The 27,857-nt window shown below is 40.0% G+C and overlaps 1 protein-coding gene and 1 non-coding gene across 17 annotated transcripts in view; one reads left to right on the top strand and one right to left on the bottom strand.

Moving 5' to 3' along the window:
• The window catches only part of ACYP2 (acylphosphatase 2), a 339,796-nt gene that overhangs the window by 120,408 nt on the left and 191,531 nt on the right, over positions 1-27,857 (bottom strand). For 2 of the 16 annotated variants that reach the window (XM_016948522.3, XM_063789864.1), the window contains exon 8: positions 3,091-3,209. The exons of the other annotated variants lie outside the window; for them this stretch is intronic. In XM_016948522.3, coding sequence (XP_016804011.1) covers positions 3,095-3,209 — 115 coding nt within the window. In that variant the 3' untranslated portion in view covers positions 3,091-3,094. The remainder of the gene's footprint in view (positions 1-3,090; positions 3,210-27,857) is intronic. 16 annotated transcript variants of the gene reach the window in all.
• On the top strand, positions 20,194-20,257 carry LOC112208238 (U7 small nuclear RNA). Its single transcript, XR_002942657.1, has one exon. It is a non-coding gene; the product is annotated as a U7 small nuclear RNA (small nuclear RNA).

A 27,857-nucleotide genomic window follows, 5' to 3' on the forward strand; every position in this document is an offset into this window, starting at 1 on the left:
CTACCTGCCCCAGATTGCATGTGCCCTTACGTCTTGGCTTATAGTAAACGTACACATTCAGGCTGCCAAATTTTCTTCCTGACATGTGAAGAATTCTTGGAAATTAGAGGCAAGGCTAGCTTTTAAGACTATTATTTTCCTATGGATGAAAAAAAAAATTCTAATTTGAAACTTAAAGCTGGACAATGTGCCTTTGTCCTCTTCCTTCCATGGTGCAGTAACTCAAAAAGATTACTTGGCTACATAATTTTTTTAAAATTAATGAACAGTATTTTACTATATAGTATATTGTAATTTATTTAACTACTATGCTATCACTGAATACGAATTATAATTTTCACAGCTTAAAAATAACACTATTGGCCGGGTACGGTGGCTCACACCTGTAATGCCAACACTTGGGGAGGCTGAGGCAGGTGGATCACCTGAGGTCAGGAATTTGAGACCAGCCTGGCCAACATGGTGAAGCCCCGTCTCTACTAAAAATACAAAAATTAGCCAGGCATGGTGACGGGCACCTGTAATCCCACCTACTAGGGAGGCTGAGGCAGAAGAATCACTTGAACCTGGGAGGCAGAGGTTGCAGTGAGCTGAGACCACGCCATTGTACTCCAGCCTGGGCAACAAGAGCGAAACTCCATCTCTGAAAACGATAACAACAACAACAACAACAACAAAATGCTATTTATACATAAATCTAATATCTGATTATTTCCTAGGTACATATTTCTGTAAGTGTAATTATAGGAAGAAAGGAAAGAATATAAACATTTTCAAGGCTTCATCTACATACTGTTAATTAGTCTTGCAAAATTTACATACCAATTTACAATACAAACTGCAGTGCCTGAGAGAAGCTATTTCTCTATATACTTCCCACTCTGGCTACTCCATTATATTCTTTTTTTCTCCTCGTTTTTCTAAAAGTTGAGGTGAATTTCATATGTAACATAAAATTCAACATTTTAAAGCGAACAATTACTCAATGACATTTAGTCATTCACAATGTTGTGTTAGCATTCTTTTTAATCTTTGCCAATTTAATGGTTTAAAAAAGTTCTCTCTTTATATTCAATTTTCTTAACTACTAGGGATATTAAACATTTCGCATGCATTTGCAGATCAATGTTTTTTCTTCTCTTGGGAGCTACCCGAACTTTTTTTCTATTTGGATGTTTTTTGCAGTGTTTTATATTTCAAATATTTAATATTATATTTATAATACATATATTTCAACTGTATTTTAACAATTTACCTTTTGCTTATAGTATTCCTTGGCATATAATGTTTTAAATACTTCAAGACGATCCTACACCTTCATATTTTATTTGACTTTCAGCTTATTAGGTCCTCACTAACTCTAAGACTTGGTGTCTGTATATTCTTCCAGCTCTTTAATAGTTTAATCCTTTAATCTGCATATGATTGGTTTTGTAGGAGGAAATGAATTTATTATTTTTCCAAATAACTATCAATGTTCTCAGCATTGTTCACCAAATAAATGCATATTTATCTATCTAGACTTTCTATTCTATTTCATTAACCTAACTGGCCAATATCTGTATTAAATTAGACTGCTAAAATCACTGTAGGATTTTTAATTCCTCATTCTAAATTTTTGTTGTTTCTTTTTAAAAAAAATCCCTATGCTTTAGGTGGTAAATAACCAAAAGCTCAATTCCAAGAGGCTTAAACAATAGAGATTTGTTGGCATTGATAACCAAATTTCAGGGTTTCCCAAAACAATGGCCCTCAATACCACTGAATAACACATGTATTTTCATTTCCTATCTTCCAGCTCTGCCATCCACTGTGTCAAGCTCACCCTGCAGCTAGATCTCCTCATGGGCATAGAATGGCTGCCAGGAGCAGCCTGGATCATTGCATCCTCATGCACATCTGGCAGAAGAGTAAAAGCTACCAGCAAACCATTTTTTGTGTGTCATTAATCTGAATCCTGTCACCTGCCCATTCTCTTATCAATCACGACTAAGGAAAGGATTTAGATTATTTGCTTGGATTAATCAGGGGCACCCAGAGACCTGGCATAGAATGGATGTTGGGGAGACAATCACAATTTTCATTATAATTAGAATTGCTTAAGGTGTTCAAGATCAGCCTGGCCAAGATGGTGAAACCCCGTCTCTACTAAAAATACAAAAAATAAGCCAGGCGTGGTGGTGGGCACGTGTAATCCCAGCTACTCGGGAGGCTGAGGCAGAGAACTGCTTGAACCCGGGAGGCAGAGGTTTCAGTGAACCGAGAAGGTGCCACTGCACTCCAGCCTGGGTGACAGAGTGAAACCTTGTCTCCAAAAAAAAAAAAAAAAAAAAAAAATTGCTTAAATGCATTAGTTAATTTGAAATGAATTGATATTGTTATAACATGGAGTCTTTTCTTCTAAAACATAGCACCCCTTCCCATTTATTCAAGTTTTCTGCTTTTCTAACATGTATTTCAGCAAGGGCTAGTAAATTGTCTTCCCATATATTCTGCACATAATCTATTTACCACATTCATTTATTTAATTATATTTATCATATTTGTATTTATCACCTATGTTTATTTAATTCTAGATATTTTTATTTAGAGTTCTACCATGAATGGTATCTTATTTTCTGTTACATTTTCTACCTACTTGTATGATTTAGGATTTTTTTCTTTCTCTTTTTTTAGTTTAAACTAGCATAAGCATGAAAACATTTACTGGTTTATATAACTGGAAGTCCTGGCCAGAATGCCCTTGGCTAAGCAAGAGGTCTGCTGCTTGGGGCTCACACTGTATAAGGTCCCCATGAACAAAAATATAAAAAAATTAACTTACTAAGGAATATGTGTAAGTGCCTCTGTCACTCCGAATGTGGCGCTTAGAACTGGCAAATGCAACCCACAATGCTAAATATCCATTCTCTTGACTAATACCACTCAGGTCCCTGAGAAATGTTTCTTTGTATGTCTGGCCCTGAGTTCTCAAAATAAAAAATTACTGTTTCTAAATGTTGTATTACCGTGGCCTTGGAGACAGACCCTGCTTCCAACTACTGGGAGGATCTAAGTAGGAATGCTTAGGTGAAAGAAATGACAAATTACCTTGTCAAATCCTTTCTCTTAGACTAAACGAATGCAAAAGATTCTTGCATAAGGAAGTATCTTTCTGGAAGTGTTGAGCATCTATCATCTTGCTTCTCTTTGGTTTCCAATTTGTGATTCTAGAGAAATAACTCGCATTACTCTTAAATGTGAACATCTGTACATGTAGCTATAACATGCTCCAAGTGTGATACCAATTCTTTACCTTGATAACTAGATGATCACTTAGCACTAAAATTAAGAATAATTTTATTTTCATGAAAATAAAAGATTAAATTATAAGATTTTCAATAGATTAAAGTTTAAATGTTCAGATTAAATACATTCATAAATTATAATTGGTAGTTCATCTTAGAATAGACAACTTGAGATATCTTAGAAGATAAATGACATTTTTGAAAAATATAATTTAATATTTCACATTTTTGCAATTGCTATAATTTACTTTTATGAAAATATGTTCAAATTAGGCACATTTTAATACAATTACATTTTTAAAATATTTGAGGTCATTACTGTGAATAGAAAAAAATGAAGTTAATCTTTTTTTCTTTTTTTTTTGAGACCGGGTCTCGCTCTGTCGCCCAGGCTGAAGTGCAGTGGTGCAATCACAGCTCACTGTAGCCTGAACATTCTGGGCTCAAGTGATCCTCCTGCCTCAGCCTCCTAAAGTGCTGAGATTACAGGCATAAGCCATGTGCCTGATATGAATATCTTGATTATAATAAAATTAATGATTTTGCTGAAATGAAAGCAAGGAAAATAAATTTTATAGAATAAATTACAGCTCATTATCTTATTACTCATCTAAAAATGCTACCACATCATCAGAACACCCAGACATGTATAACAATTATTAAATTCAATCATTTTTTATATTTTGTTAACTTATAGTCATATGGAAACCATAGCTTTACAATTTTGATTTGTATGTTTGATTTATAAGTCATGAAAGGTTTAGTTATCAAGGCGGAGATATAGAACATACAGAACATATTTCCTTTAACAGCTTATTAACTTGACTTAAAACTCAAGATTTGGAAATAAGGATTGTGGGCCGTTTATGTTAAATGGTGGTGATGGCAAATATCTGTAAGTTGTTCCTAGCTTGAGTTATATTTGCCTTTAGCATTTCATCATTATCATGTTGATGTTGGTTTAATATAGATATCCTTTATCCTTTCCATATGAAGTATTTCCAGAGCTATGGGGCCAGGTCTCCCTGGTAAGTTTTGTGAACCCTGGATCTGCCCCAAGATGGGCACTGCCGCTATAGGCAAATAACAAGCCAAGAAAAAGAAAAAAAAACAACTTCCACTTGGTTAAACAAACTGTTCTAAATTCAAGGAGTCTCTGCCAGTTATGTGACTTTGCATGACTGACTCTGCTTTACCCCTCCAGGCCCAAGAGACAAGGCTGTCCAGACACCAAACGGTGGTCACAGATTTTATCTTCTACCAGGAATGGTCACTCACACCTGTAATTCCAGGACTTTGGGAGGCCAAGGCAGGAGGACTGCTTGAGCCCAGGAGTTCAAGACCAGCCTGGGCAACAGACTCTACCTCTACAAAAAAAATAGAAAAAATAGCTGGGCGTGGTGACGCATGCCTGCAGTCCCAGCTAGTCAGAAGGCTAAGGTGAGAGAAGTGCTTGAGCCTGGAAGGTCAAGGCTTCAGTGAACCATGATTGTGCCACTGCATTCCCGCCCGGGCAACAGAGTGAGACTCTGTCAACAACAACAACAAAATTTATCTTCCCTGTAATCCCAGCACTTTGGGAGGCTGAGGCGGGTGGATCATGAGGGCAGGAGTTTGAGACCAGCCTGGCCAACATGACGAAACTCTGTCTCTACTAAAAATACAAAAATTAGACTGACGTGGTGGCGGGCGCCTGTAATCCCAGCTACTCGGGAGGCTGAGGCAGGAGAATCACTTGAAACCCGAAGGCTGAGGTTACAGTGAGCCGAGATTGTGCCACCATACTCCAGCCTGGGTGAAAAAGCAAAACTCCGTCTCAACAAAAAAAAAAAAAAAAAAAAAAAATCTTCTATTTTTCTGTTTTCTTTGTTATTTTTAGTGGCAGAATGGTAGACGTTTCTACTGACACATAAATAAGTATATAGGGTTTTGTAAGAGAGGGTCCATCAGATTTTAAGATTTATGGCCTATGTTTTATGAACCTTTTTAAATGTTTATTTTATTTTACAACAAAAAAAAAGTTTAACATAAAATGTGCACACCAGTGGGGTAAAAATTCATTACTACTAGTCAGGAGAACCAGTGGCCAGAAATGGCTTTGTGAGTCTCAGCCAAATAAGAACAATAATTAAACCCTGACCAGGCAGGGATACTGTTTATTCTATTCACCATCAGGTCACCAGAGACTGGCACATAGTAAGTGCTTAATAAATATTTGATGAATTAAATTGATTTGAAGATGTATAGAACAGTTTCTTAAAATTATATCATTGGAAATGGGTATTACAGAATTCAGATTATACGTAATTTTAGGAAAGTTAACAGGAAATTAATATTTATGTGGAGCCTGGCAGAAAGTCATGCTTACAATGCCAGGAGTTTTCTCTGGTTTAATTGTGCTACTACTATAAGTAGTAGGGATTATTATCATTATGTTCTTGTTATATTTTCAGCCTGTCATGGTGTTCAGCAAGGTTAAGAAACTTATACAAGGTGATAAAGCTGGACTTCAGTTCTAGTTTTCTCTCACTCCATTCAAACACACTACCTTCCATAACACATAAAATGAGGTTTGTATTATCCCTGACCATCCAGTCTAAAGTGTCCTGCCCCACTTACTGTCTTTCATAATCCTGTTTATTTCCTTCTAGGACTTGTCACAATTCACAATAATCTTGTTTATTTGTTAGTTATCCGACTCCCTTGAGAAATGTTAATGGTATAAGAGTGGGTAATTTTTCTAGCTGTTCACAGCCATATCCTAGTGCTTTGAACATAGTAGTTTCTTGATAAATATGTTTTGAACACAATGAATGAACACACTGAAGTGCTTTTTGTAATACTAAAACAAGGTTAACCTAAGTAAAGAGATCTGCTATGGTCTGAATGTTTATGTCCCTCTAAAATTCCTATCTTGAAATCCAATGCCCAATGTGAGAGTATCTGGAGGTGGGTCCTTTAAAAGGTGATAGGTTGTGAGGGCTGAGCCTTCATGGATGGGATGAATGTCTGTGATATTAACAAATATATATTTGGGCTGGGCGCAGTGGCTCACGCCTGAAATCTCAGAATTTTCGGAGGCTGAGGCAGGCGACTGCTTGAGCTCAGGAGTTCGAGACAGACCTGGGCAACATGGCAAAATCCCAACTCTACAAAAAAATACAAAAATTAGCCTGGCATGGTGGTGTGTGCCTGTGGTCCCAGCTACTTAGGAGGCTGAGGTGGGAGGATTGTTTGAGCCCCGGAGGTTGAAACTGCAGTGAGCCATGATCATGCCACCACACTTTAGCCTGGGCAACACAGCAAGACCCTGTCTCAAAAAGGAAGAAAACCAACAAATATATATTTGGTCTTTGATCACAGATTTCTGGCATAGAACTCCTAAAATCCTCAGAATCTCCAAAGTGATGTCTTTTCATATGCTAATGATTGACTGATGCCTGGCAACCCCCAGCTGGTAGCTTTAGGATGGAGGCTGGTCACTGGAAAGACCAAGGCATGATAACAGGTTTAAGATATTCAGCCCCACCCCCTAACCTCCAGGGAAAGGAGGGGGGCTAAAGGTTAAGCTGATCACCAATGGCCAATGATTAATCAATCATGGCTACTGAATGAAGCCTCCATAAAAAAAATTAAAAATAAAAATAGAAATAAATAAACAAACAGGGTTTGGAGAACTTCCAGATAGCTAAGCACCTGGAGACTCCTGGAGGGTGGTACGCCCAGGACAGCATGGAAGCTGCATGCACTATGCATCTCTAAATCTGCATCCTTGGTAATATCCTTTATAATAAACTGGTAAATGTAAGTTTCCAAGTTCTATGAGCTACCCTAGAAAATTAATTGAATTCAAGGAGGGGTCATGGGAACCCCCACTTGAAGCCAGTCAGTTGGTCAGAAGTTCCAGAGGCCCAGACTTGCTACTGATTTCTAGGGCTTAAGAGGGAACCTTGGGGACTGAGCCCCCAATCTGTGGGATCTTGTCAGAGGCATTTCAACTAGAAAAACTCCATCTTGAATAGGAGCTGGGTAAAATAAGCCTGAAAACTACTGGGCTGCATTCCCCGACAGTTAAGACATTCTAAGTCACAGGATGAGACAGGAGGTCAGCACAAGATACAGGTCATAAAGACCTTGCTGATAAAACAGGCTGCAGTCAAGAAGCCAGCCAAAACCCACCAAAACCAAGATGGTGATGAGAGTGACCTCTGGTCATCCTCATTGCTGCACTCCCACCAGCACCATGACAGTTTACAAATGCCATGGCAACATCAGGAAGTTACCCTATATGGTCTAAAAAAGGGAGGCATGAATAATCCACCCCTTGTTTAGCATATAATCAAGAAATAACCATAAAAAGTGGGCAACCAGCAGCCCTTGGGGCTGCTCTGTCTCTGAAGTAGACATTCTTCATTCCTTTACTTTCCTAATAAGCTTGCTCTCACTTTACTCCGCGGACTTGCCCTGAATTATTTCCAAGAACTCTCTCTTAGGGTCTGGATCAGGACCCCTTTCCGGTAACGATCTGATGCTATCTCCAAGTAGATAGTGTCAGAACTGAGGATATCCAGTTGGTATCTGCTACAAAACTAATTACTTGCTTGGTGGTGGGGAGATGCTCCTCCCCAACCCACCCACCCACCCCTCACACCACCTACATTTGGTCACAGGTCTGCACTGATTGTGGTTGAGTGAGATAAATTTAGAAAGCACTTTGAGTTTTTTCTCAAAAAACTTCATTTAATAAGCGCATTAAGGCATTCCCTTAATGCACTTATTAAATAGACCCTAGAGAGCTCCCTCACCCTTTGCACCATGTGAGGAGACAGCAAGAAGACAGCTGTCTATGAACCAAGAAGGAAGCCCCCACCAGACACTGAATCTGCTGGCATCTTGATCTTGGATATCCCAGCCTCCAGATCCATGAGAAGTAAATTTTTGTTGTTTACAAGTCACCCAGTCTATGGTATTTTGTTATAGTAGCGTGAATGGACTAAGACAAGATCTCACAAAGGGTCACTGAATAATGAACAGAACTCGCAGCTCAGAACTGAAAAGTTCATGGTTACTTTGTTCCAATCTTACTCTCTTTCCTTAAAACCCTACTCCTAGTGTTTTCAATTATGGTGCTATTTTTACTCAAGTTACATGGTGATCAAACTGTATTCTCTTACAAATCCTTCCCACTAAATGCTTTGTATTTTTCCTAGAATTACAAGTACACAAGGGATATAAAAGGGCCACCAAGCCTATTATCCAATATCCACACAAAGTCTGGCCCAGAAAACATAAAAGATGTTAAATTCAAGTAAAAGTACTGTTTACACCAGTTTGTTTAGCTGTTTTAATGAAGAGCCCTGAACTGGGGATCTTAATGTGGTGGGATTGGGGCATACATAGCCTTGCTTTCTTCTGTGGTAGCTACAGAGTATAGCCAGCCCAATCATCTTGAAAATACGTTTCTTTAGTCACTATAAACACTGCACAAAAGAAATCAGGTGGATTAGAACAAATCTCTTAGCACTACTGAATAAACAACTCAAGGTTCACGGTCCAGCCATAATATAACAGTCCTTTAAAAATGTGTTTATTGGAAGTTTTCAATGGCATAATAAATGCTTTGATGTATTGTGATAAAAATCAATATAAAAAGTGTATATATAACAATAGGGAATTAAAGAAATCCTTTTAAGTCTACATGATGAAATTAAACATGGCCAATAAAAATCATGTTTTAGAAGAATCATTAAGAAGTAGAAGGCTCAAGACCAGCCTGGCCAACATGATGAAACTCTGTCTCTAGCAAAAATATAAAAAATTAGCCGGGTGTGATGGCACGCACCTTTAATCCCAGCTACTCTGGAGGCTAAGGCAGGAGAATTGCTTGAATCTGGGAGGTAGAGTTTGCAGTGAGCCGAGATGGCGCCACTGCACTGTAGCCTGGGCAACAGGGCGAGACTCCATCTCAAAAAAAAAAAAAAAAGAAAGAAAGAAAAGAAATAGGAGGCCGGACACAGTGGCTCACACCTGTAATCCCAGCATTCTGGGAGGCCGTGTGGGGGGCGGATCATCTGAGGTCAGGAGTTCGAGACCAGCCTGGTCAACATGGTAAAACCCTGTCTCTACTAAAAATACAAAAAATTAGCTGGGCATGGTGGTGCATGCCTGTAGTCCCAGCTATTTGGGAGGCTGAGACACAAGCATCACTTGAACCTGGGAGGCGGAGGTTGCAGTGAGCCGAGATCGTGCCACCACACTCCAGCCTGGGTGACAGAGTGAGACTCCGTTTCCAAAAAAAAAAAAAAAAAAAAATAGTAGGGAAATGATTTCAGTTCATCTTTGTATCAGTCCTGGTCCTGCCAGGAAATAGATGGCACACTCAAACGGAGTGATTGAGAAGACTGACTAATTGCAAAGGTGTGGGCAAGGATAAGAAACCAGGGAGCTGATGAAGCACCCCAGGGCTGGCAGCACTAGGGAGTTATTTCCATTCCTAGGCATGAAAGGTCCAGAGGAAGTAACTACCAGCAAAACACAGTAACACCGGTAGCTCTAGGAGAAGACCTCACACCATGAGCTGTGGATTTAGTAGAAGAATGATGCCTCTTCCAACACACAGCCTGGTGACGAGGGATATCCCAGTCTCTGCCCTCCCACCATCTGATCTCCTATCAGTGCCTTCCACTGGCAGCATTCAACTGGAAGGTAGAGGGCAAAGGAGCTCATTAATGTATCCCATCGTGGTCAGCCTCCCAGAACAGAGGTGGATGGAGGGCAGTAGAATGTGTCTGGAAAGGCAAACGGAGACTACCCAGCAAAATATTTAGTGAAAAACAAAGTATTATAATCCCAAATCTCTAAATCTGTATATGTCATAGGTCAGGTTCCCTAGCACAAAGATTCTGATATTTGCATGCGGGTTTGTTGTGAAGTGCCCTTGGGAACAGTGCCTGTGAGAGGAGAGGGAAGCTGGATTGACAGAGGGAGAGGTGAACTGTAATGCAGTTGCAACAGAGACCTTGGCCATTTCTACATCAAGCTCTAGAGCTAGGATGGCCCTTCAGAGTTGACCAAACTGAATGAAGCAAGAAGACTAGACTTTGGTACCCTCTCAACAACAGATTCTTGGATGCAGGCTGCCCCCCTGAGGCCAAGGTCAATTCCTGGATAGAACCATTAGCAGCTAACACTCCAGGCACTGAGCAACTAAGCATGTCACCGTGAAGGTAGAGGTGGGGATGAGGCTGAGGGAAGCATGCTACAATATCCACTAAGATGTCAGTTAACACATGACTGACTCTGGGTGATAGAATTACACATAAGATTTTTCCTGCCTTAACAAAACTAATTTTCTGTTGTTCCAAGTGTTCTAAAACAAGTATTATATTAGAATACAGAGCAATTCAGATGTTACAACAGACTTAAATAGTGTATTCCTCTGTCCTACAAAAGTCCAGACAGCAGTCCACAGCTGGTATGACAGCTCAACAACCATCAGAGACACTTGGTCGTTCTATTTGGTTGCTCTGCCACCTTCAATGTATGGCTTCCATCTCACGGTTCAAGATGGCTGCTCCAATTCCTGTCTTCACATTCTGGCAAGAAAGGGGAAAGAAAATAGTGGAGGGCACACCCTTTCCCTTTAAGGGCATAACCGAGACACTGCATGCATTATTTTCATTCACATCTCATTGGTGGCCATACAAGCTTCAAACAGGCTAAGAAATACGGTCCTTATGCTAGGGGGATGTCTTAGTCAGTTTGGGCTACTAAACAAAATACCTTAGACTGGGTACTTTATATAAACAACAGAAACGTATTGCTCACAATTCTGGGTGCCAGGAATTTCAAGATTGAGGCACCAATAGATTCAGTGCCTGATAAGGGCCTGTTCCTCATGGATGGTGCCTTCAATGTATCCTCACATGGTAAAGGGGGTGTGAGAGCTCTCCAAGGCCTATTATAACGGTGCTAACCCCATTTGTGAGAGCTCTGCCCTTATGACCTGATCATCTACCAAAAGGCCCCACTTCCTAATACCATCACACTGGGGAACGGATTTCAACATATGATTTTGGAGGGACACAAACATTCAGACCATAGTAGGGACCATGTGTACAGCGCAAGTTCAGGGTTTCTATTACTAAAGAAAAAAGGGAACAGATGCATGTTGGGAAATAACTGGCAGTTTCTACCACAATATGTATTAGTTTGATAATCAGTAAATTTACAGTAAGAAAGCAAAAACAGGCCAGGCACGGTGGCTCATGCCTGTAATCCCAGCACTTTGGGAGATCACAATTAAAAGAACTAGAGAAGCAAGAGCTAACAAATTCAAAAACTAGGAGAAGGCAAGAAATAACTAAGATCAGAGCAGAACTGAAGGAGACAGAGATACAAAAAATGCTTCAAAAAATCAATGAATCCAGGAGCTTGTTTTTTGAAAAGATCAACAAAATTGATAGACCGCTAGCAAGACTAATAAAGAAGGAAAGAGAGAAGAATCAAATAGACGCAAAAACAAATGATAAAGGGGATATCACCACCAATCCCACAGAAATAGAAACTACCATCAGAGAATACTACAAACACCTCTATGCAAATAAACTAGAAAATCTAGAAGAAATGGATAAATTCCTCGACACATACACCCTCCCAAGACTAAACCAGGAAGATGTTGAATCTCTGAAAAGACCAGTAACAGGATCTGAAATTGAAGCAATAATTCATAGCCTACCAACCAAAAAAAAGTCCAGGACCAGACGGATTCACAGCCAAATTCTACCAGAGGTACAAAGAAGAGCTGGTACCATTCCTTCTGAAACTATTCTAATCAATAGAAAAAGAGGGAATCCTCCCTAACTCATTTCATGAGGCCAGCATCATCCTGATACCAAAGCCTGGCAGAGACACAACAAAAAAAGAGAATTTTAGACCAATATCCTTGATGAACACCGATGTGAAAATCCTCAATAAAATACTGGCAAACAGAATCCAGCAGCACATCAAAAATCTTATCCACCACGATCAAGTAGGCTTCATCCCTGGGATGCAAGGCTGGCTGGTTCAACATACACAAATCAATAAATGTAATCCATCACATAAACAGAACCAAAGACAAAAACCACATGATTATCTCAATAGATGCAGAAAAGGCCTTTGACAAAATTCAACAGCCCTTCGTGCTAAAAACTCTCAATAAACTAGGTATTGATGGAACGTATCTCAAAATAATAAGAGCTATTTGTAACAAACCCACAGCCAATATCATACTGAATGGGCAAAAACTGGAAGCATTCCCTTTGAAAACCAGCACAAGACAAGGATGCCCTCTCTCACCACTCCTATTCAACAAGGGTTGGAAGTTCTGGCCAGGGCAATCAGGCAAGAAAAAGAAATAAAGGGTATCCAATTAGGAAAAGAGGAAGTCAAATTGTCCCTGTTTGCAGATGACATGATTATGTATTTAGAAAACCCCATCGTCTCAGCCCAAAATCTCCTTAAGCTGATAAGCAACTTCAGCAAAGTCTCACGATACAAAATCAATGTGCAAAAATTACAAGCATTCCTCTACACCAATAACAAACAGTCAAATCATGAGTGAACTCCCATTCACAATTGCTTCAAAGAGAATAAAATACCTAGGAATCCAACTTACAAGGGATGTGAAGGACCTCTTCAAGGAGAACTACAAATCACTGCTCAACAAAATAAAAGAGGACACAAACAAATGGAAGAACATTCCATGCTCATGGATAGGAAGAATCAATATCGTGAAAATGGCCATACTGCCCAAGGTAATTTATAGATTCAATGCCATCTCCATCAAGCTACCAATGACTTTCTTCACAGCATTGGAAAAAACTACTTTAAAGTTCATATGGAACCAAAAAAGAGTCTGCATTGCCAAGACAATCCTAAGCCAAAAGAATAAAGCTGGAGGCATCACGCTACCTGACTTCAAACTATACTACAAGGCTGCAGTAACCAAAACAGCATGGTACTGGTACCAAAACAGAGATATATACCAATGGAACAGAACAGAGGCCTCAGAAATAACACCTACAACCATCTGATCTTTGACAAACCTGACAGAAACAAGCAATGGGGAAAGGATTCTCTATTTAATAAATGGTGCTGGAAAAACTGGCTAGCCATATGTAGAAAGCTGAAACTAGATCCCTTCCTTACACCTTATACAAAAATTAATTCAAGATGGACTAAAGACTTAAATGTTAGACCTAAAACCATAAAACCCTAGAAAAAAACCTAGACAATACCATTCAGGACATAGGCATGGGCAAGGACTTCACGACTAAAACACCAAAAGCAATGGCAACAAAAGCCAAAATTGACAAATGGGATCTAATTAAACTAAAGAGCTTCTGCACATCAAAAGAAACTACCATCAGAGTGAACAGGCAACCTACAGAATGGGAGAAAATTTTTGCAATCTACCCATCTGACAAAGGGCTAATATCCAGAATCTACAAAGAACTCAAACAAATTTACAAGAAAAAAACAACCCCATCAAAAAGTGGGCAAAGGATATAAACAGACACTTCTCAAAAGAAAACATTTATGCAGCCAACAGACACATGAAAAAATGCTCATCATCACTGGTCATCAGAGAAATGCAAATCAAAACCACAATGAGATACCATCTCACACCAGTTAGAATGGTGATCATTAAAAAGTCAGGAAACAACAGATGCTGGAGAGGATGTGGAGAAATAGGAATGCTTTTACACGTTGGTGGAAGTGTAAATTAGTTCAACCATTGTGGAAGACAGTGTGGCAATTCCTCAAGGACCTGGAAGTAGAAATACCATTTGACACAATGATCCCATTACTGGGTATATACCCAAAGGATTATAAAACATGCTGCTATAAAGACACATGCACACGTATGTTTATTGCGGCACTATTCACAATAGCAAAGACTTAGAACCAACCCAAATGTCCATCAATGATAGAGTGGATTAAGAAAATGTGGCACATATACACCATGGAATACTATGCAGCCATAAAAAAGGATGAGTTCATGTCCTCTGCGGGGACATGGATGAAGCTGGGAAACATTATTCTCAGCAAACTATCACAAGAACAGAAAACCAAACACCGCATGTTCTCACTCATAGGTGGGAATTGAACAATAAGAACACATGGACACAGGGCAGGGAACATCACACACAGGGGCCTGTCAGTGGGTGGCGGGCAGCTAACCAACATGGCACATGTATACATATGTAACAAACCTGCACATTGTGCTCATGTACCCTAGAACTTAAAGTATAATAGTAAATAAATAAAAGAAAAAAGAGATTAGTAGAGTTCAATTTATTCTACTCATCCACATACTGCTCCCCCTCCAGGTGTGGAAGCTAAATTTGTCTTCACACCCTTCACTGCCATGGGTTACACACATTGTTGTGAAAAATTGGTCAACATGATTGACATTTCATCAGTTTTGATGATTTGGAGAAAAGAAGGAAATTCAACCAAGGCCAACACTTCAGTTGGTACAAATGTGTTCATAAACAAAGCACATGATCATATGAAACATCTTCAATTTTGAAAGCTTTGCCTTAAGTAATGACTTTTGTATCTTTGCAAGCAAATATATATACATGTGTATATTTATATACATATTTTTTTAATGACCATGGTTAGAAGGAATATAATTTTTATTTTTCTAGAGACAGGGTCTCGCTCTGTTACCCAGGTTGAAGTGCAGTGGCACAATTATAGCTCACTGCAGCCTCAAACTCCTGGGTTCAAGGGATCCTTCCTGCCTCAGCCTCCTGAGTAGCTGAGACTACAGACACATCCCACCATCCTTGGCTAATTGTATTTTTTATTTTTGTAGAGATGGGGCGTCCCTATGTTGACTAGGCTGATCTTGAACTCCTAGGCTCAAGAGATCCTCCTCCCTCAACCTCCTAAAGTGTTAGGATTACAGGTGTGAACCGCCACACCCAACCCAAGAATATCAATTTTTAAAACCAACATTCCAATTAGTACAGGGAAAGAAAACGGCACCTTTTTAAAGAAAAGCAAGCCCCTTAAAGAGGAGAAAGAACTGTAATTAGAAATGTATTAAGAACTAAAAAGCCGTTTTTAACTTGTTTCCTAAGAAACCGAAAAATAGAACTGACAAGTACAACTTCCAAAGAAGCTTAGATTTACTTACTCTATTATTAAAATTTCCAGTTCAAAATTTTTAGAATTACTAATGAAAGGGGTGAAGAAAGCTCTTACAGGAAAAAAAAATTAAGATCCTCAAGTTAAATTTGTAATGCTTCTACTAGTGAAAATTGACCTTCATGAACAAAGAAAACAACAGAGTTGCTCTCAAACACGTTAATAATGTGTTTAGCAACCAACACCACATTGTGATTCTTATACAACCACAAACGACACAAGATAGTCTCCTAAATTTGTGGACATAACTTTTTGGCATAACACAGCTTTTTGGCAGATAAATTTGCTTAATAGAGAAGATGTGCATTTGGCCATCAGGAACTAGGGCTCTTAGTGGATGGGTAACAGCTCGCCCCCCGATAACATTCCCATATTCCATTCGCTATCTTCAGTATGGGGAGGAAAGCTGTGGACTATATTTCTTTATGTTTGAAGCCCTTCTGAGTAGTTTTATGAGATTAAAAGGGTCATATTTGGGGCTGGACAGCAGACACGAAGGAAGGCCAGCGTGAACCTTTGGGAATGTGCACTCCGGCTCGCGCACTCCAGCCTGTCCCTTGCTGATCACATATGGGGAGGGGGATGTACAAGGTTAACCTTGAGAGGAGCTCTGGCTCAGAGATCCCGGCCCAGGATCTGTCACATACACACAGAAGGCAGCCCAAACAGTAGGAAATGCCCAGCCCTCCCGATAGTCTTGATAGCCTCCCAGTACAACCAGCCACTCCAGTAAATAAACAAAGTGAGCCCTGGCATTTCCCTGTGATTGACTTGGATGGCGCTGCACCTCACAGGGGCAGTGAGGAGGTGATTGTGTCAGGCAGTGGAGAATTACTGAGACCTGCAGATGGATGCTAACAGACCCTCCTCCCACCTTTGACTGTGTAACTACTTCATTACAGGAGTTCCAGGCCTTCAGATAAGGTCAAGAGACCAAAAGTATAAAGCATATCCTCCTTCCTTTTGCCTATCCAAATCTTAACCCTTCTTTTTAAAAATCCCTGTTCTTTACGAAGTCATATTACAATCCCAAAGTCATATTACAATCCCTGCCCACAAGATTTTCCCATCTAGCTGGAGATATGAATATACTTCCAGCCACCTAAGAGACTGTGTCTATTCTGTGATTTTAAAAAAAAAAAACTGTTTTAAGAAAAATTTTTGCAACAGGATTTGGAGGTAAAGTTTTTCTACCACCTGGAATTGGCAACCAAGTATCACCAAGTATCACCAAATGCTAAAAGAAGAAATGAACTGGCCAGGCGTGGTGGCTCATGCCTGTAATCCCAGCACTTTGGGAGGTGGAGGCAGGCAGACTGCTTGAGGCTGTGAGTTCGAGACCAGGCTGGCCAACATGGTGAAACCCTGTCTCTACTAATAATACAAAAATGAGCCAGGCATGGTGACACACACCTGTAATCCCAGCTACTCGGGAGGCTGAGGCAGAAGAACCACTTCAACTCAAGAGGTGGAGGTTGCAGTGAGCCAAGATCGCGCCACTGCACACCAGCCTGGGCAACAGAGTGAGAGTCTGTCTCAAAATAAAAAGAAGAAATGAACAACTGGAGCCAGATTCCTCCTTGAAGGCACCTTAGGATACAACTTACATAGTTCTAAAAATATAAAAACTGACTGCTGATGCATTAACCAAAAGTCATACAAAAGCATAATGAGGAAATGAGGGAAGGAAAGACTAGTGTAAGAGTCACATCTTCATCTATCATAATAGGACATCAATAGATTTGTCTATCACAGTAAAAAGTCACCAGATAATATCTAAAGTTAATGATTTAAGAGATACCAGTTATTTTGAAATTAGGAGGAATACTCAAAAAAATCGCTAAAACTATTGTTGAGGAGTGGGATGGGATGGGTTGAAGAGGCAGTAGTTGCTGGTTTTTAAATATTTTTAGCACTGTTTGACTCTTAGCATCCAGGTATTATTTCATTAATTATTAGAATTATTAAAAAATAAAATTAACATAGAAATAGAAGGCAATATTTTTCTCTATGGAAAAAAAAAACGTAAGTTTCATGGGCCTTTCCTGTGCACTGTTTGTCAAAAATGTTGTCTAGAGTACATGGATATGGCTGGTAGGTAGTAGCTAGACTTACATCAAATTCCTAGAGGTTGGCCAGGTGAAGTGGATCATGCCTGTAATCTCAGCACTTTGGGAACCCAAGGCAGGAGGGTCGCATGAGGCCATCATGGCCAACATAGCAAGACCTCCTCTCTCTTAAAAAAAAAATTCTAGAGGCTGAGGATTGTTTATCACATTTTTTGATGTAGGATCCAAACGAAGGTGAGCATGTGTGTATTTATTTCAGTAATGTCCATAAATTTGAAACTGAAGTCAAAGGGGGATAGGGGAGGCTCTCATGGGTGTGCTCCAAGCATCAAAGAAACAGATCAAAATCAGACAGACCTAACAAAGAGGAACAACACACCAGGACCCAAGAACGCAAGCATGCAACTCCAATGGCACCACACATGCTAATTAGCCCTGGAAGATTCACTGCTGAAACTATCTACTGGAGTCATCAGAAAAAGGCCAACCTCTGCTAAATAGCTTCCATTCTGTGGGGAAAAAAGTAAGCGATAAGTATAACACACTTTAGAAAGAATAGCGTTCAAAATTATTTAGGTAGAAAAATTCTTCTGCAACACTCCTGATTGGTTCTTTGGACAGGAAAACCAAGCTTTACAAATCCCAACAGGTGTAAAGGAAAATGACGCCAAAAATAAAGCTTTGGCTCATCTTACCAGTATTTCACCTCAGTTGTCTATTTTATAGGCCATTTAAGTGAAAGCATGCACTAAAAATTTTGACTTTGTCATCCTCAGCTATCCAGAAAATGGCAATACTTAAAATTCTATTTCTAATACAATTACAATTAATGTGTTATCTATAATACACCCTCTACAGTGTTCCTGTTTTATCATCCATTTTACATTTTCCCAAGAGATACTGTATGTTCATTTTCACTGCTCTTTCTCTTTTTAAAATTCATTGGGTTTCTTTAATTCAATGATTACTATTATATCTATTTTAAAATAACTCAGCTCATATATAACAATAATGGCTCTACTATACCTGTCTAAATATTATCCCCGTAATGTATCTGAAATTATATTAGTAACACTTCCCTTGGTAATATCCAATTACTTTTTATGGTTTCTAACTCACCGTTCATGTGGCTTTTTTCCTTTATTGGACATTTGGATGTAGCAGATTATTTTATTATTTTATTTTATTCTATTCTATTTTATTTTGTTTGGTTTTGAGACGGAGTCTGCTTCTGTGGCCCAGGCTGGAGTGCAATGTCGTGATCTCTGCTCACTGCAACCTCTGCTTCCCGGTTTCAGTGATTCTCCTCCCTCAGCCTCCCAAGTAGCTGGGATTACAGGCGTGTACCACCACGCCTGGGTGATTTTTTAAATTTTTTTTAGTAGAGACGGGGTTTCACCATGTTGGCCAGGCTGGTCTTGAACTCCTGACCTCAAGTGATCTGCTCACCTCAACCTACCAAAGTGCTGGGATTACAGGTGTGAGCCGCTGCGCCTGGCCTGGACACAGCAGATTTGACACAGTGGTTTTGTCTGAAGACAATGGAAAAAGTGAATATTTTGACAAAACAGTTTTGAGAAATGTACATCAAAATATAGAAGCAATTTTTATAAAAAATGACAGTAATAATTGGGATGGAGAAATGGGATGGAATGAGGCTCTGGGGTGGCATTGGGCCCAAGAACAGGATGAAGACTTCTGTCTTTCATACTATGTGGTAATTTTTTAAAATTGGCTTATTATTTAGAACTTATCAAAATATTCCAGACTCAAAACAATTCCATCACAGACTGATAAACAATTAGCCATTCTCTCTGAACCTCTTTAGATATCTCCTACACAACTCTCTTCCCTCTGAATTATTGTTTATAAAAGCCCAAAGTATTTAAATAAAATTATGGATATCATAACATTTCACCCAAATACTTCAGTATACAGCTATAAAAAATAAAGACACTTTCCTACATAACCATGATGATATCACACATAACAAATATAATACTAATTCCTTAACGTTCTTTCACACCCAGGCCATATTCAAATGCCTCAGTAGTTCCTCCCCCAAATGTCTCTTACAGCAAATTTATCCAAATCAGAAAAAAAAATCTGTATCTATATAACATTTTTGATACAAATATAGAAAAATACTACAACTGTGAAATCTAAATGTGGGTATTACGCTATTCTCTGTCTTTTCTCTGGATTTGAGATTTTTTGTAATACAGTGTCCAAAAGATTACCACCATTATATCTTTTCAGATATGATTATAAATGTATCAGAGGAGAGTGTTGTCTAGACTGTGCTGCTGGGCCCTGTGCTGTTCAAAGCTGTCCTCAATTATTTGGACAATGATATAGAAATGATCCTTATCAAATTTCTCAGTTGATGAGCTAGGAGAAACAATGAACATGTTAGATAACTGAATCAAGATCCAAAAACACTTTGACAAACTAAATATAGCAGACTGCTGAGGAAATGAGTGGTGATACACTGGATGCCTTTTTTGTTCAGTAAGAGCTGGAGGCAAAAGGTCACAGGTCGGTAGATGCCGTCATGAGGAAGGGTCCTATGGATTACCAGTAGCTTTGGTGATGGCCAGATCAAATGGAATTGCCTGAAGCACTAAAAAAAAAAAAGTTACAGCTTTTTCAGAATTTGTCCAGCAGGTTTTCTGGTTTTCACTGGAAAATACCTCACACAAAAAAAGAAAAATTAAAATAAATTTTAAAATAGAGTCCTTTATCAAGAGGGCCTGCTGCCCTCCTGGCTTGTGAGCTGCATCTGTTAGCCTTGTGAGATGAGCATTGCCAGCGAACTGGGGTGGCAAATGTGAGACTAAGAAATGGAGGTGGGGGGCTTGGAAGGTGGGGATACAAAAGCCAAATTGCTATAGAATCTTGAAGTAAGTTTCCATCGTTATGAGAAATCTTCAAGGTGAGTAGCAAGGTAGCCTAACCATCTTGGCATCGAACTCAAGCACTTGACTGGGTCCAAATTCAGAGATTATCTTATCCTGTGCTTGGCATATTTCACAAGGACAGATGTGTCAGCCAAACTGGAGATGTGGACATGATAATGAGCAATTTTTTAAAAGTCACAGTATCTGAATGTAGGTCGCCTTGGCATTGACAAGGCAAACAGGAGGATCTCAGTTTGTACAAAAGTTAAAATCCTTTCTTCAGTCTCAAGAGTTTTCTGGATCAAATCCTCCATGTCGTACTTCATTCTGTATACACATTCTTCTGTGTCTACCCATCCATCTTTCCTCAAGTCCTTGAGGGCAGAGACTGTATTACTCATCTTTGTATCCACAGTTCCCAACACTCTGCCTGACATATAACAGATACTTTATAATATTTGTGGAATGAATAAATGCTTGCCCAGAGGACACAGGTAATAATCAAATGCATCACCTCATGCTGTATCAGAGACTACATGGCCCTCTGGGTGCTCTCTGACAACACCATGGTCAAGTGGAGCGCACACACTTTGGTTTCCTTGACTGACTAACCAGGCAGTAATTGAGGCTGCACCTAGATAAGAGCATTAAGAATGAGGCACCACTAAGCCAATGGACCAGGGTCTGATATTGCTGGATGGTTGTTTAAACTGAATGTAAAACTTCAAACTTTTAGAATGCAGTGTCACATGTGTGTGTTTTGGTGGATTAAGGCAGTATGTTTTCTGCAACAAGTCAGGCTGAATAGCTCCGATTCAATATGCTTACATGGGTTTCTAGGACTTTTAGAGAGATAACCCTCTGTAAAATGGCCGGTAATCATTGATTTAAAATAGATATATATAAACTCCTTGGATTTCCTGCCAGAAGATTCCTTCATCCAGAGTCCAAGATGCACTGACTTTCCCTTGGGGCAGGGGTAGGGAAGAAACTAACAGGAAGACTGGTTTGCTCTCCTGGCACCCAGTCTCCTCTCCAGTCTAAGGCACCAATGATCAGGTCAGATCAGCTCTGTGAACCATCTTAACAAGGATGGGGCATCATATAGTATTGCCTTCAAGTGTACTTTCCTTTGCCTCAAGTCTCAGAGGACTTTGGTTGTCTCTAATGTGTGTGTGTGTGTGAGAGAGAGAGAGAGAGAGAGTGAAAGAGAGAGAGACAGAGAGAGACAGACACACACACAGAGAAAGAGAGAGACAGACAGACAGACAGACCAGATGACCTCTCAGGTCCCTTCTAGATCTAAAATTTTAAGACAATTGTTCTGAAAGTACTAACTAACAATGAATGGCCAGCTTTGGAATTTGTGACTAGCAGTATTCAAAACATATTCATGATTGCAGGAAATAAGGCAGAGGACCCTAAAGGGAGATACAAAACCAAAAAGGTAAATGTGAGTGAAATAATATATCAACTTCAAATCATTAGCAAGGTAATGCCACTGAAATCAACTAGTCTATACAGTGTCTCCAAGATGGTTAGTTAGAAAATAAGGCTGTTTCACTACTTACAATAGCAAAGACATGGAACCAACCCAAATGCCCATCAATAAGAGACTGGATAAAAAAAATATATAGCACATATACACCATTGAATACTATACAGCCATAAAAAGGAATGAGTTCATGTCCTTTGCAGGGACATGGATGAAGCTGGAAGCCATCATTCTCAGCAAACTAACACAGGAACAGAAAACCAAACATCCCAAGTTCTCACTCATAAGCGGGAGCTGAACAATGAGAACACATGACACAGGGAGGGGAACATCACACACCCAGGCCTGTCACGGGGGTGAGGGGCAAGAGGAGGGAGAGCATTAGGACAAATACCTAATGGCTGTGGGGCTTAAAAACTAGATGATATGTTGATAGGTGCAGCAAACCACCATGGCACATGTATACCTATCTAAGAAACCTGCACGTTCTGCACATGTATCCCAGAACTAAAAACAAAAACAAAACAAAACAAAAAAACGCTGTTTGCCGCAAGAGGCACCTCAAAAGGACAAACATGGTCCCAAACACCCCTGGTTCCCATACATATGAATTAATTTTTCTTAACTTCTCATTAATCTGTTTATATTTTCAGTTTATATTGTCCCTTTGCCAGTTCTCTTCCTTACTGTATTTCCTGCAGTCTTCTCTCCTCCCTATGTACCCAGTGCAGGTGCCTACCAACAAGTGTTTCAGCCTCCAGTCTGTCATTTGAATTCATCCTGAATATTCCATTAATGACTCCTCCTAAGTCATCATTATGATTGGGTCACCCTGTCCCCAGCTGAAAGCATTCTTCAATGATTCCTTGGTGCACAAGGGACTAAGTCAAAACTCAAAAGCCTGGCAGTTAAATCCTCACCAATCTGGCTCCTAGACAAGAAGTTAAGATCCATGTCATCTGAACTTCTCCCCAGTTCCTGTGTGCATCCATGATTCACTCCTGGAAGCTTCACCCTGACCCATGCCATCTCTCTTCCATGGAGCATTCCCCCACCTTCCCTCTCCTCTGAATGTCTAAGTTCTACACATGCTCCAAAGCCCTAGTCAGATCCCTCTTTCAGCCTTACCAGCCATTAGCTATCCTTTGGTCTTCCGAAATTCTACCACGCTTATTTACCATTTGACAGAATACTCCCTATTTTGGTAATTAACTTTCACAGGCATAAGTTTTATTGCCTCAGCTAGACTGTTATCTCCTCAAGGTCAAGGACTTTATCCTTTTTAAAAAATTTTCCTAAAGTGCCTAGCACAATGCTCCCCACGGCAGATGCTCAGTAAATAATAAGTGAATGATAACTTTTTTTTTTTGAGACAGAGTTTTGCTCTTGGTGGCCAGGCTGGAGTGCAATGGTGCAATCTCGGCCCACTGCGACCTCTGTCTCCTGGGTTCAAGCGATTCTCCTGCCTCAGCCTCCCTAGTAGCTGACATTACAGGCATCCACCAACACACCTGGCTAATTTTTTGTATTTTTAGTAGTGACGGGGTTTCACCACATTGGCCAGGCTGGTCTCAAACTCCTGCCCTTGGGTGATCCACCCCCCTAGGCCTCCCAAAGTGCTGGGATTACAGGCGTGAGCCACCGCCCCCAGCCGATAACAAACATTTATGAACCACTTCTTTTTGTCTGAAATTATTTTGTCTGAAAACATCTTTAAACTTCAGGACTTTCTCTCTGACTTCATAATGCTATGAATGAGTCTCAGTTTTTTAAATAATGTAATTTTCAAGGGTGTCCACTGCTGATTATAACAGAGGGTCTCAGAGACAGATCCTGGCAAACAATACCCTCTTGTAGCATTTAATATGATTGAGTCACTTACAATTAGACAAGAAAGCATTACATTCTAGAAATTGTCTCTTCCCACTGTGATTGAAAAGGAAAAACTGACTTTAGGTATACTAAATCAAAAGCATATACACATAAATCACAGATAACTCACATGCAGGCATGGTTATGGCCTTACTATGTGCTATTTGGCCTCACCACTCAAAATGTGATCCGGGGACAAGCAAAATCCATACTGTTTGGGAGTTTGTTAGAGGCAGAATATCAGGCTCCACCTCAAACTTACTGAATGAAAATTATTCCTTTTAACAAAAGCCCTGGGTGATTTGAAAAGCACTGGACAAATCCAAAACGAGCAAAAGTGACTGTACAGAGTAATTTTTCTTTTTCTTTTCTGAGACAGGGTCTCACTCTGGCTCCAGACCGGGGTGCGGTGATCACGATTCACCGCAGCCTTGACTTCTCAGGCTCAAGCAATCCTCCCACCTTAGTCTCCTAAGCAGCTGGGACCACAGGTGTGCATCACAACGCCCGGCTAACTTTCTGATTTTTTGTTGTTGTTGTTTTTGTTGTTGTTGAGATGGGCGTCTCCCTATGTTGCCCAGGCTGGTCTCCAACTCCTGGGCTCAAACAATCTTCCCCCTCTGGCCTCCAAAAGTGCTGGGATTAGGGGTGTGAGCCACCATGCCTGGCCTGTACAGGAGGAAATTTTTTTATGTAGGTTCCGGTGAGTACAGGATTTTTATCCTTTCAAAACAGCCTTTCAAAACAGATCGTTGGGCCCCATCCCCAGGGTTTCTGATTCAGTACGTCTAGGGTGGGAGCCGAGAATCTGCATTTCTAACAAACTTCCAGGTGATATCCACGGTGCTGCTGCTGGCCTAGGAACCACACCACAGGCTTATACCATTAAAAACAACAGGCCTTGTATTTTGGGAATTTTGCTCCAAGTGCACTTCCAATAGAAGAGAGAATACTGAGCTAGTAAAACGGAAAAGAAAAAGAAGCAGCAGCAAAATGTTTCATTTATGTTACAAGAAGGTAGCTGTTAACACTCCTTTGTACACAGTGGGGTAAAAATAGCTGAAGGAATTACTATAGCAACAGCTATAATATCCTCAGAGACTTTCTCTCCTGGCATTATTCATAAAGGGAGATCCATCTTACACAAATTCTATTACAACTTTGAGACCTATCACAAACAATAAACATGGGAAACTTATCCCATTCATTAAATACTGTGAGATAAAATACAACTTTAAGATGCATTTGAGAAATGACTCTCTGAGGCCTGAATTTGGATTTGGTCCAGCAATTGAACAATAACAAAAAAAGTAAGTATCTATATGGTTGTGAAACAACAAGAAAAGGAGAGCTGAGAAATGTTGAGAATACTTATTATAAAATTTTTAATTTTTAAAAAAAAAATCCCAAAATAGCTGCTTCTTTTAAAACAAAGACTTACCAAATTATAAATAAAAGAATATATAAAAACCAAAGAGCTCCATCTAGAGTTTGAAAAAAGGGTTATTACTTATACACACAAATAACAAAGCACTCTCTACCCTATTGTATCTATATTCTTTTCATTATTGTTAAAAATACGTATTCTTACAAAATATTTACAAAAAGGATAACTTTTTAAAGTGTGTAATACTGTTCATGTAAAAGAGAACTGACTTTTTCATAATGTCTGTAACCTATTTTTCTTCTAAAAATTTGGCAGTTGTATTTGTCACCGTGAATGATTATCTTCAGGCAAATCATTAAAAAGTTAGGATAGAACATGTATACCTACTATGTAGCCACAAAAGTTTTTAAAATAATTTAAGAATTAAAAAGTTGGGATAGTGTTTAAGGCATTCATGGAGATGACAGCTTATGAAATTGATTCAAGGACCCAGTTCTTACCTGAGCTTGCTATACGCCGTTGAGTAACTCCTCTTTGAATCCTGAGTTTTCCCATCAATAGGGGTTAGATAAGACCAATGGTTCTCAGACCTGGCTGCTCATTGGAAACACTTGAGATCATTGGAAATAATTTGATGCACGGGTCCCAGCCCCCAAGATCATGATTTAGTTGTTCTGCTGTGTGGAGTAGGAGGTGTGGGCAATTTACTTGCCATGTAAAAGCTCCCCAGGTGATTCTGATATGCAGATTGGCTGTATCAGATTGGGTGATCTCCAAGCTGTCTTTCACCCTTAAGCATCCATTGCTCTAGTTTAGTGGCTCTGAAGCTTTCATGTGGATCACAGTCACCTGGAGGGCTTATGAACTCACACTGCTGGAACTTACCCTGGGCTTCGGATTCAGTAGGCTCAACGTGGACCCCAAGAATTTACGTTTCTAACAAGGTGCCAGGTAATGCTGATGCTACTGATCCAAGGTCCTACTTTGAGATCATTGTTCTAGGTTATTTTAAAATTACATTTTCCAATCTTCCAAATTATTCTTACTCTCTTTGACGAAACCACAGTATATGGTTAATTAATCTCCTTGATTCCAATCTCCCTTCTTCCAGTTCTTAGCCCATATTTTCAACACAGTTAGTAATCTAACCCACAAATACTATTGTGTCACTCCCTGGCCTGAAACTTTTCAACGACTCCCCATTGCTGACAGAAGGACAAATTCACATGACATGCAGAGCTTTTCAGTTTCCAGTAGTCTGTCATCTGCCTATGTTCCAGTCACATGTTCCCAAAAACACAGTGAAGGCTCTTTCAGCTCAATGCCTTCGTATCTGACATTCTCTTCTCCTGAAAGGTCCTTATTCCACCTTCTCTTTCTGACATGCTTGTCACCATTCACTCTATGTGCCAGGTACTGTGCAAGGCACTGGGAATTCAAAGAAGAAAAGGACAGACAATCCCTGCCTTTAAGGAGCTTACAGTCTTGAGAAGTGTAGACGGCATTGTTGAATGGCAAACACAACACTAGTCTTAATACCTCTCCCCCCTCTCCCTTTCATCCTTATGAGTGGCTGAAAAAGCTGATTACTGCCAGGGATGGACAATAGCACACACATAGAAGTGTGCTGCCAGCTTCTGGGAAAGAGTTTGCTTTCCAGATAAAAATGAAAAGACCCAGAGCCATCCCTTCCCCCAGCCTTCAGTGTGGGTGCACTTGAAGCTGGGACAGCCATCTTATAACCATGAGGGAAAGGACAAGAGAATCCTACAGACACGATCCTGACACTCATGACAGCTCAACAAGCACCAGTGGCCACTGACCTCCAGTCCCCTATATATTTGAGAATAAACCACCATTTGTCGAGCCACTTGTTTATCAGTTTTCTGTTACTTACAGCTGAAAGCATTCTCTTGAGGGGGAGGTGGGGAATATCCAGCAAGTCATCCTTTCACAGCAGCCGTGCTAAATGATGTCAGGAAGCAGAGCACAAAGTGAGGGGCTACAACACAGCAAGTGGGGAATGAAAGAGTGGGGAGCAATCAGCAAGGCGTGGAGACAAGAAGGAAGCATCCATTCCAGGCAGAGGAAAGAACTTCTGCAAAAGTCCTCAGGGAGGAAGAGCACTTGTGGCAGAGGACAGAAAAGCCTGCGAGATGAATAGTGACAGAGGAAGCCAGAAGGAGAGGCAAGGCCTGTCCTGCTCCCCAAGGCAGGAGGAGCACTCCTCCCACTGTGCTGCCCCAGAGCTTCATTCCCAAACTCTACCCCTGTCCTTCCACCCTGTGCTAATTTACCTGCCTACCTCTTTCACCCCAGTTAGACTGGACTTTTCACAACCCCTTTAATCATCTTATGCCCCTTAGCACCTAGCAGAGGGACGTCGAAATACACATAATAAACATTTACTGAATGAAAACATTATCATGATAAAATACTTTAACTATTCAAAAATATCCTGGCTGGGTGCAGTGGCTCATGCCTGTAATCTCAGGACTTTTGGAGGCCGAGGCAGGTGGATTGCTTGAGCCCAGGAGTTCAAGACCAGCCTGTGCAACATAGTCAGACCCTGTCTCATTAAAAAAAACAAAAAACAAAAAACAAAAGCATCCTAAAAAGTCATAATCCAATATAAGCACTGAC

This window comes from Pan troglodytes, chromosome 12 (assembly GCF_028858775.2).
Source record: "Pan troglodytes isolate AG18354 chromosome 12, NHGRI_mPanTro3-v2.0_pri, whole genome shotgun sequence".
In the NCBI taxonomy this organism is placed as follows: Eukaryota; Metazoa; Chordata; class Mammalia; order Primates; family Hominidae; genus Pan; species Pan troglodytes.